An 11,379-nucleotide genomic window follows, 5' to 3' on the forward strand; every position below is an offset into this window, starting at 1 on the left:
ATTGGTCCGCAGCCTGACTTTAAGCTTTATTCAAATTCATTTGTATGTCCAGGTCCCATTTGGATTTTGTTACTTTTCTGTGTATGTTTATGACAGATTCAAATCAAATGAACATCAAACACTGCAGCTTAGCGCGAGCTCAGACAGTGTTTGCGTGAATGATCGTAACTCATATTCACAGTGACGTCACTATTCCTGCTCCCGGCACTTTGTACACTGCCAGGAGTTGCGCAACTGCGCGTGCGCACGGTGTGAAGTCGGAAGGAAACATCATGTCGATAGAAGACCCTTTTTTCGTGGTGAAGGGGTAAGAAATGAACAAATTGAGACGTAAAAGTCAACGTATGTGCACGTTAATTACAAACTACGCTAGATTTGATGTCCAACTGCGCAGACCGCTTTGGTTTTCCTTTTAAGAAAAAGTTACATTCGGGGAAGTTAGCCTAGCGGCTAGCTGTAGCTACCTAGCATCAGCGTTACAGCGGCTCCGCGGAGGTAGTGAACGTGTTGGTGCTTGTGGAGACGATCAAGAGACGATCCTGCAGCGACAAAACCCGGAGAGTCGTTTCTGTTTCTGTCGGCTTGCACCAAAACACCTGGACAAGTGTCGCTGCTCTGCTGACGGGCTGTTTGCGACATGTTGTTTGGGTCGGTTGACCGAGGGGCGCAGCTGGAGAGCCCGGGTTGACCCGCAGCCAGGTGAGAGGAGGGTGACTCAACCAGCTGTCGGGGTCCGTCCTCATAATGTCTCTTTATGTCTCCTCTGCGCGTCCAGGGAGGTGCAGAAGGCCCTCTCTCGTGCCCGGGGCCTGTTTGACAGATGGGAGGAGCTGCTGCAGGAGGGCACGCAGGTGGAGACTCATCAACACACCTCACACCTGACACGTGGAGTCAAAAAGAGACCCCATCATTCAACACACACCACACCGTGTGTTTCTTGACAGGGTTGTCGGATGTCCTCCGGTGCCCCACGTTGCTCTTGGTTATAAAACACATATAAAGCAAGGATGCGATCACACGCGGAAACCTGTAAATCCCCGACGCAAATGAGTTCAAAACGCCATTTGGACGCTGATTAAATGCTCAAGCGGCATTTAGAGGTTGTCAGTTGTCGTGTCAGCATGTCGTCGCATCCAAATGTCTTATCAGTAAATCCGTCAAATTCCAGCGGTCCATATGTGAAACAACATACCAACCGCCTTCTGCAACATCATTGACACTCACTGATCCCCACAGCTTCCCTCTTTCATAAATTGGTGGCCAAGAGCTGGTTTGGAGCATTTTAAATGCCACTCGTATTTAATGGAGACAGTAAAGTGCAGCGTATAGAAGAAATGACAAATATGGCAATCGCATGCTCGCTGCCCGGAGTTAGTAATATGTACATGTTGATCAAAGGAAATTAGACATTATTTTCATCTGCAAAACAAATGAAATGTTGTCTGAGGCCGCCGCTGCGTTATTATCATTCAGAGCACATTTGAGTGCTTTACCTGCGGCAGCGTATATAATTCATGCAGCACTTAACTTGGAAACTGTTAAAAAATTCAACATCCTCGTGATTTAATGACGTGCACTGTGGACGTGTTGTTGTTGTCTGTTGCCTGCTAACTAATTTCTTGAAAACTGAAATTTGATCGTCATTGAGGACTAAAATGACATTTAATAGGCGTTATTCTGCTGTGTTGTGTCGAGTAGATGGTATGAAAAGCTGAAGCTGTGTAAAATGTTCAGACTGTGTTTAGCTTCATGTTGACGTGTGTGGTCTCAGGTGAGTCGAGATGAGCTGGACTGGAGCGCCAATGAACTGAGGAACTGTCTGAGGGCCATCGACTGGGACCTGGAGGACCTCAGTGAAACCATCAGTATCCTTCAAACATGAACAAATCTCTCCACCTCGTCCCCACAGCCCGTATCTTCACACGACCATCGGTAGTTTTTTTAAAGCAAGCGGACGCTTTGTGTCACTCTCTCACCCCGTCCCCCTCTGATCTTCACTCTTATTCTTATATGAATTGTATTCACATTATAATTAAGCAAAGAGCAGAGATATATATATATATATAAAAAAAAGACCCTTTTAGCAGTTGGGAAAATGTAAGAAAATCTTCTTTGTTGAACCAAATGTTCAGCCAGAGGACTCATGAACGGGTTCTTATGTTCCAAGTCAGAAGACGTTAGATTTGTTTGACAGGAGAGACGGTGATGAATGAAATGGGTTTTAACGTTCATAAAACAAAAGGGCTGTCGGAGCGGGGGAACATCTTCAAGTGTTGAAGGGTAGAGCGGAAACGATAACTGAAGGTTGCTACCGAGACTTTTTTTTTTTTTTTCATTCTTTACTTTAAACCTATTTTAATGGCAGTTTTTGCCAGTATGCTGCACATGGTGTTCATGACCAACATGTGCTGCACAGTTTTCTGCATGTCTGATGCGTCCTTGACTGGCTCAGGTATCGTGGAGTCGAACCCGGGGAAGTTCAAACTGGTTGACAACGAACTTCAGGAGAGGAGAGACTTTGTGGAGCGAACCAGGAAGTCTGTCCTGGTAGGTACATCAACACGACCTCATATAGAGGAATGTCTTTAGTTTGATGTTTTTATGTGTGTGTGTGTGTGTGTGTGTGTGTGTGTGTGTGTGTGTGTGTGTGTGTGTGTGTGTGTGTGTGTGTGTGTGTGTGTGTGTGTTTTGTACTTTGTGCTCAGTGAACATTTGTGAATGAGATAAATTAAAAACCTTCTACAACCCAAGTAAAACCAATATCGTTGAATAAACACCCCGGTGAAAGTTTGAACTTCAAGCTGCCATCATAAACTTTAAATGTATTTAGTTGCAGCAGAGATGTTGTACTGGATTGGATTAGATTATAGGAGCGCACCCAGTTAAGTGATGTCCATATGATAGACTGTACATCCACAGGCTTTGTCCAATTCCAAATTCAGAATTGATGTGCTCTGTAGTGTCCTAAAATATCATATCGATAAGAATATCAAATGTCCGTGGCGTTTTCACTGCATCAATCCCACAATGCAGCGGTGGCAGAACGAACCTACCAGTGATGATGCAGAGGGAAGTGTTCAAAATGCAGAAATCAGTGAGGGAGATCCTCCACGCTGGAGAAGGACCCCGGTTATCATGTTCACGCAGTAGAAGAAACATGCAAAACCAAAACAATGGACTCGTTTCTCCTCGTTTGATGTTTATGAACGAGCTTTAACTGCCACACTGAACGCACGTTTTATTTTGAAATGGGTTTCCAGTGGCTACGAGGCGGCCATGTTGGAAGAGAGAAAACGGCCACATGGCCCCGAAGGCATCTGAAGTGTTTCTAACAAAGCACACAGATTGTGCAGGCAAAGTCAAACACGCATAAAAGCAGCAGCTGAAGCACACAGTAAGTATGTGTGTCTTCACAGCACACGCCAGATGGATTATCGATCGTTGGCCGACACCGCTGCTGTTGAGCTCCCGGCTTTGATGGAATTGCGGAAACGTCCGGCGCTGCAGACTCGAGAGGAAATATGAGAATATGAGTCCGTTTCCAACGCAACTCGCAGGAAAATAGAAAATAGGTCTTAAAATAGACCTGCAGAGAACTGAGTCATCTGGGCCAAACAAAAGAGCTCCGAGGGAGGACAAAAGACAAAAGACAAAAGACCGGGCTGACATTCTGAACTGTGCAGTTCTGGCACCAGCAGCAGAAGTTGTGGTTCATGACTTCTCTCATGAGAGATTCTGCTGCTTTTAAAGGGCTTTCATCTACTATCGTGACAAATTGTGGAATGAGAGATGTACATGATTTGTGTTTGTGTTTGTGTTTGTGTTTGTGTTTGTGTTTGTGTGTAGGACATGAAGGATCAGTTGTCCAGCCCGTCTGCTGTGGCTCAGGCAGAGAAGAAGAACAGAGAGGTTGGTGAATGTGTCTGTACGAAACAAAATGCAGAGTCGGTCCGCAACACGTTCTCGTTCACTTCCGCATCTTAAAGCGCTGCTTTTCATGACAAAAGAACTTCTTCATGCAGTGCCAATATTTAAAGGATAGATTCACCATTTTTTTGTAAGTCTGTTGTAACGATAGTCACGTGCCCATACAAACGTTGAAACAGGTTTTTCTTGCTGTTCATACTGGACTTTATGTGCTGAGCTGCATTGGAGGCTTCACATCAAACGGAGAGAATATTGCACCAAAATAACTTCTGAAGAACTTTAAATACGGACGCCTCATATGAGCTTTGGATAAAGCTGGAAAGTGGTTTTGCACAGAAAGAGGTGCACAAATTTTGAGTGTTGAGAGCGGATCTGTTGGTCAGTATGATCGGTCCCTGATGACCACAGCGAGAACAACCTGGTTCAGTGTTCATCTGCACCGACTTTAAACCTGATCGTCTTTGGTCGGTTTGGCAGCAGTGAGAAAGATGCATCGAAGACATGTAACACGTAACACCGACAACCAGAGTTAACTTCCTTCTCCACACCTTCCCTGTTGGCCTCGACAATGTATGCAGGTCATTCAGGTTCTTGTAAACAAGCTACAAAGCAGAATGCTTCGTCGCTCAGCTGCAAAGACTTCTAATAGTTAAAGCGTGTTCAATTTATGGTGTGAAATTTACCATAAATAACCGTTTCTGCACGTTATGTATCAGATAGCTCGCTGTTAGCACAGCTTGCTCTCTTTCTCAATTCTTCCGCTGTAAAACAACAATAAGCTCTTTTATTAAGAAGGCAGCAGCGCTGCTCGCGGAGAAGAATGTGAACGTGGTGGTTCTGCAGAGAAGATCTGCATTTGATCACGTCTCAACGTGGCTCCAAACGTAATTCTGTTTTTGAAACTGCTGCATCAGAACACACACTTCTTCCTGCTAAAAACAGGTTTGTTTGTGTGTGTGTGTGTGTGTGTGTGTGTGTGTGTGTGTGTGTGTGTGTGTGTGTGTGTGTGTGTGTGTGTGTGTGTGTGTGTGTGTGTGTGTGTGTGTGTGTGTGTGTGTGTGCAGGCGCTGCTGACTTCCACAGGTCAGGACAGGTCAACAGGACTGGAGGCTCATCTGGTGTCTGCAAACTCCAGATACATGGAGGAGCAACAGGAACAACAGCAGGTAGAGACGGAGGGAACAAAGTAAATGGCGGGCGGGCGGTGTGAGAGACGTCGTCGGGTGGACGAAGAGACGCATGACGGGAGTAGAAAGGAATCTGAAAAATAACAGGAGAGGCAAAAAAAAGTTGGGTTGATTTAAGAAAAAGGAAACGGGATAAAAGAAAGACGGCATTATCGTTCATCGGTTTGATATTCTCATATTTCGCATTTTTCCTTTGTCGAAGGATTTAACTGGAGACGAGAAATCGAAGTCGGATTATAAAGAAAGCGTGAAATGATGTTAATATGCAGCACTGAGTAAACGACCCTCTACGCTGCTGATATTCACGCATGTGGAAGTGTGTCAGTCCTAAAATGCGCCTCGCGAAAGCTTCCTCTCAGACCGCAGCGTCGGCGTTGTGTAACGTCACGTGACTTTGATGAGCGAATCACACGGCTGCGATGGAAAAGCAGCTGAGTGCAGGATTCAGGGCGAAGGTGGGACGCGTGTCTGCTGCACAAAGTGCTGCGCTGCAGAAGAGGATTAAATACAGGTGGCGAGTTTATTTCAGGAGGTCGTGGGTTTCTGTTTCCTGTGGTGTGGGTTGACAGTGCGACGGTGAAAGTATGTCGTCATACGACCTGGGACGGATTTTGGTTTTTACCAGGAAATGAACACAAGAATGAGAAAAGCAAAAAAACAACAACTTTAAGTTAATGAAAGGAAAGACGATGATTTGTGACCTCGGACTGTTCGACGGGCCGATCCGGCCTCCTCCTTCTCTTTGATCCCTGAATGAACGACACGCCAACATGTTGAGTACACGAGGAAAGTCTGTGAATCTGTTTGGGAAATGATTCCAAAAGGTGATTTTACAGTGAGAAGAAGAGGATGTGTGTGTGTGTGTGTGTGTGTGTGTGTGTGTGTGTGTGTGTGTGTGTGTGTGTGTGTGTGTGTGTGTGTGTGTGTGTGTGTGTGTGTGTGTGTGTGTGTGTGTGTGCGCGCGCGTTCGTATTTCTCTCGTTGAGGGAGATGTCGGTTAAAAGATTTACGCTGTTGGGAGCCGCCTTCTTTTGGGTGACAACAAAGAAAGTCCTGCAGGGAGCGGACCGAACAAGGACGGCTTCGATTTCAATTTTCAAAATAAAACCCACCGTTCAGACTCCCCATCGTAAATCACATCCATGTCTGGCAAGTAGGAAAAGAAACGCAAGTGTTCTCTTCAAGCCTACAAGAACTGTACATAAAGTACAGACACCGTGAGGATTTCTAACATCTAAAGCCGCCCCACATCTGGACACAGCTGGATTTACTTTGAGCGAGTCAGCGGCATCAGTCAGACCGAAGCAGAGCAGGAGAACAAAACCCAGACGCCACGTCATCCACCTGTCAATGACGTGTGTGTGTGTGTGTGTGTGTGTGTGTGTGTGTGTGTGTGTGTGTGTGTGTGTGTGTGTGTGTGTGTGTGTGTGTGTGTGTGTGTGTAGCTGATCATGCAGGAGCAGGATGAGCAGCTGGAGTTGGTGTCGGGCAGCATCAGAGTCCTCAAAGACATGTCTGGACGGATCGGAGACGAGCTGGATGAGCAGGCCGTGTGAGTGCACCGGTCATACATGCACCAGTCATGCTGGTCATGCATGCGTCATTCATACATGCACCAGTCATACATGCATCATTCATACATGCGTCAGTCATACATGCATCATTCATACATGCGTCAGTCATACATGCACTGGTCATGCATGCGTCATTCATACATGCGCCGTTCATACATGCATCATTCAAGGGTGGTGCAGCGGTTAGCACTGTCACCTCACAGCAAAAAGGTTCCGGGTTCGAATCCGGTCCTGGGCCTTTCTGTGCGGAGTTTGCATGTTCTCCCTGTGCTTGCGTGGGTTCTCTCCGGGTTCTCCGGCTTCCTCCCATCATCCAAAAACATGCACCTCAGGTCAGGTTACCTGGCGCCGCGCTAGTGGCAGCCTGCTGCAGCAGCTCCCCCCTGAGAGCCCCCCTGCTGTAGTGAAGAAATTTCCCCTCGGGGATTAATAAAGTGTATAAAATCACAACAAAAAAATTCATACATGCGCCGTTGCTTTAAAGGTGCTTTTCTGCATGAATATTCTGTAGGAACGTAAACACGGAGAATATTTCCTCTGATCCGGAACTCTTTTCTTCTTCGTGGTGTAAAAACATCAACAGTGTAAAAACATTTCTCCTCATTTCAATCCATCTCACAGCTCACTGGTTCCCTGCAGGCGTCCATCGCCCACATGGAAACTAAACCATCAACAGTCACCATTAACTTTGGTCCCATTTTTAGCTTCAGTACCTCCGAGAGCTGAAACGACTCCATCCGTTCGCCAAGAGGCCGAAAATTCAGCAACTCTTTTCATCACCATCTTCACTGTTGAGGCCATTTTTCAAGAAGGAAAAGCTAATATTTCTCTGGTATCCAGCTGCTCCTTCTTGATGCGATCGTAAACGCTGAATTCAAAAGTCTTTCCTTTTGACGTGACGTCGACCAAACGACGAGTGGATTATTCAAGAAAACAACGAGCAAAAGAATCATGAATAAAAACTCCAGTCACTTAACATCAAAGAAACATACGTCACCTTCAGCTGGGAATTATCACAGGGAATTCTGGGTAATGGAGGACGCTCCAGCAGCTTATTTTTAGCGTCGGTTAACGAAGAGTTAATGCGACTAGTACGGAGATGCTTTACGTCCACGGATGGACATGTCTCCGGACATCAGCTGCACTGTGTTATACTTGAATACCTGTTTGAGTCTCTGATCCGGCTCCACAGGTTGAACCACACGGACTCTTATTAAACTCCGTCTGTTGTAACCAACACGGCCGGCAGTCATTCAAACACACAGGCTGCGATTCATTCGGCCCTCTCATCGTTTCCTGCAACAGCCAGAGCTCGTAATAACTGAAGGCAACTTTTCAAGTACGTGGAGGTTTAGAGTTTGAAAAAAAAACAACAACAACTCGGGTTTAATTACAAACAAAAAAAAACGGTAGAAAAATGACAGCAGGGAAGTTCATTGTTTTTAATAACACTGCGCTCCTGTTTCTGTGCAGCATGTTGGGGGACTTTGGAGACGAGATGGACCAGACGTCGTCCCGCATGGACTCGGTCCTTAAGAAGCTGGAGAAAGTGTCTCACATGACCAGCAGTAAGTCGTCACGTGTTGCAGTCGCCGCTAATTATGAGACGTTCGCGTCCCGGTGAAAGCAGCTGGTTAGAAAACAGATATGCAGGAAAAAAAAAGCTCTGGAAAGTGTTTCTAATTGAATTTTTCAATCCCATAATAAGCTCTGTGGTCTCCACTTAGTCATCTGGTTCACCTGAGTATTTTGACCAATCACAGGCAGGGCTTCAGTACGCGTGTAAAGGACAATAAGCCTGTACAAACACGAAACAAAATACAAAGCACGAGCATCATTTTGGCTTTTAGTCAGCTCAGTTTGGAAACTTTCACAAATCCAACAACGGATTGTCGTCGTCGTTTTGGCTCAAACGTGTTTTTATCTTCGGTGTCGTGTTTGAATAGTTTACAGATGATCACGTGAGTTTCGGATTCTTGCGGCGGCAGCGTCCCGCTGAACACAGAAACTCCTGCTGTGTTCCTTCACGTCTGAACTCATCGTCGGCATTTTGGCAGCTTTTGTTTTGGCGTTGAAGAATCGTTTGTCATTTTATGAATCGTCTTTTATTTGGATGTTGTTTGGTGTCCTTCAGGTCGGAGGCAGTGGTGTGCCATCGGCGTGCTGGTCGCCATCTTGATCGTGGTCCTCATCCTCTTCTTTATGCTCTGATGTCTCTGACCTCTGGACTCTGTTCACTGACCGGTCGGCTGGATGGACGGACGGACGGACATAGACGGAGAGGGACGTCTCTGTGCCGTCCTCTCACATCACCTACTTTTCTCTCACGCTGAACAGACACTGGTGACCTGCAGAGAAAAGTTGGGATGTCTAAGGGGGGGACGGGGACGGGGGACGGGACAAACCCTGCTGGCGTCTCAGCAGAGGAGCTCTGCACCGGGACGCCGTGTGCTACTACGTATCTCATATTGGTTATTTGTACGGTACTCGACGTGTGCTGCTTGCTGCTGGTTTGAAAACACAAATCTGCAAGTTTAACAAATGAAGATATTTTCAAGTCTTATTAATATAAATATTCGGGTTTGACCGTCCCAGAGAGCAGCTGACCTGAAGCGTTAATGAAATGTGATTCCTCGCGGGGTTTCTGGGTGAAAATTATTTTTGACAAATGTTCCGTCCAGTAAAATGTAGTTATTAGTTATTCGTGTGTGGATCCAAACAGGAGCAGCGTAGCAGGGAGGAGGCCGGGTGGTGGTGGTGGTGGTGGTGGTGGAGGAGGAGGAGGAGGAGGGGGGGGGGGGGGTTCAGTGTTGCCTTAAAGATATTTTTATACCGTTTTGAAATGTGCAGTATGTTCATGTGCCTACATGTGAGTCTGGGTGGGAACCCACCGGTCCTGAGTTAAATGGGGGGGGGGGGGGGGGGCAGTCGGCCGGCCAAAAGTCTGCAGGTTCCCCCTCCAGTCCAACACGGAGGCAGCAGGAAGAGTTCAGCTGCTGTGTGGCCAAAACCAAAACATGCAGACTCAGGCACGGCACGGCACGGCACGAGGGCGCCGGCCGCCGGTCCCCCTGCTGCTCCCGCCGCCGGACAAAAGCGTTCATTTCCTGCCCCGACTGCTGCGTCTCGGGAGGGGGTGTGTGTGTGTGTGGGGGGGGGGGTGAAGTCAGGTCTGCAGCCCCCTCCCCCACCTGCAGACGCCTCAGCACTTGATTGGCTCCGGCTTCGTTACTCGCTGGGTGATGAGACGACAACCTTGGTTCAGAGCGAATGGGTTCGCGTCTTTTATTGAAAAGATTTTCAGCTGATGAGGAATAGTTGCTGGGCAGGATGTCCGCACGCGCCGCCCAGACGCAGGCTCACAGCGCCCCCTGCTGGAGGCCGCGGGTCACGGCGTGTCTTTGTCATGTCTCCACTCACCTCGGTGTGTTGCAGCGCTGCAGAAACTAACTTTAAATCGATTTGTGTGTGTGTGTGTGTGTGTGTGTGTGTGTGTGTGTGTGTGTGTGTGTGTGTGTGTGTGTAAAAGGACATTATTCCTGTATAAAGGCTTTACGGAGGCTCAATAATGTTTCATCCTGTGTGATCCAGTTTTTGCTCCCGTCACCATTTACAGGGAAAAAAAAAACAAACTTCAACATTTGCCCTGTTTTTTTTTGGTTTTTTTTAATTTAACCGAAGGGGTCAAAGGTCAGATGCCTTTCGCCCGCCGCAGACGAGGTTAATGACGACGGCACCCTTACTGCCGGAGGTGGAGCACCGAACAGAAGGTGTTTTAACGGAGAGCTTCTCTGATCACTTATCTTCGGTCTTATTTTACAGTGTTTGACTGTAGGGGAGAGTTGTGATTGTAGAGTAACGGAGGATCGCAGCGTCGGTGTGATTTCACGGAGCTCCTCCACATCTTGTGAACATGAACTTCCTCACATCAACACCGACGTCACCATCTGGTTCTGGCGTGCTGCTCGGTTTCAAATGCACTTAAAATGGCTTTTTCTGAATCGTTTGAAAAAACAACAACCCATAGGAAACCGTATCAAAGGTGGATTAGTGGAACCAAACTCTGGAACCAAAAGCGAACGTGTTTAAATCCAGCAGCTGGCTTGGTTACGGCGCCAGCGGTCAGCTGCGTGTCGTCTGCAGGACTGACCGGACGCCGACGACAACGCTCGGCGTCCCGGCAGCCGTCGTGGCCTTTAAAGCCGAGCAGCACGTCTGGTAAAGAAAAAACAAAAGTGCAACGAGGGTGACTAAATGTTACTTTATCTTTTACTGCTCTGCTGTATTTGACTTTTGATTTTGATTTTGATTTTAAACCATTTTTTTGATTGTATCTTCTTTCACACGCTCCATAATGAAGACGTGTAAAAACAGCTGCACGAAGTCACTTCACGTATGATTGTTTTGTTACTGGCATCCAGAGATTATTATTTTTATTTTTTTTGTAATTGTTTGGTGTGCTTTTAAGTTTCATTAAACTTCTTCGACAAAGTGACCAAGTAGCATTTATTCCATGTCTTGTGGTTTTATAGCTCGTCAGTCATGTCTGAAGGAGTTCAGTCTTTTTCTTTAGCTCCAGGTCCTCTGGTTTCTTTTTTTAATTTAGATCAGATTATTGCAGATGTCGCAGGAGCGAGTTAATTGAGAAGCACTCTTCAAAACGGAAACATCAGGACGTCCCACTCCGAGCG

At 46.8% G+C, this 11,379-nt stretch overlaps 1 protein-coding gene across 2 annotated transcripts; it reads left to right on the forward strand.

Annotated features, from left to right (window-relative positions):
- The first annotated feature begins 243 nt into the window (after positions 1 to 243).
- Positions 244 to 10,556, forward strand: stx10 (syntaxin 10). Of its 2 annotated transcripts, none has more exons than XM_069689528.1 (9): positions 244 to 307; positions 776 to 851; positions 1,772 to 1,865; positions 2,453 to 2,547; positions 3,847 to 3,909; positions 4,992 to 5,093; positions 6,560 to 6,666; positions 8,162 to 8,256; positions 10,511 to 10,556. In XM_069689528.1, the coding sequence occupies exons 1-9, from the start codon at positions 273 to 275 to the stop codon at positions 10,534 to 10,536; spliced, it is 693 nt and encodes a 230-aa protein (XP_069545629.1). In that variant the 5' UTR covers positions 244 to 272; the 3' UTR covers positions 10,537 to 10,556. The 2 variants fall into 2 exon arrangements, with proteins under 2 accessions (XP_069545629.1, XP_069545628.1); XM_069689527.1 differs by lacking the exon at positions 10,511 to 10,556 and adding an exon at positions 8,823 to 9,064.
- The last annotated feature ends 823 nt before the right edge of the window (positions 10,557 to 11,379 follow it).

This window comes from Brachyistius frenatus, unplaced genomic scaffold (assembly GCF_029030835.1).
Source record: "Brachyistius frenatus isolate BFR_SWC_R1_liver_20210118 unplaced genomic scaffold, ASM2903083v1 Contig_7, whole genome shotgun sequence".
Classification (NCBI taxonomy): Eukaryota; Metazoa; Chordata; class Actinopteri; family Embiotocidae; genus Brachyistius; species Brachyistius frenatus.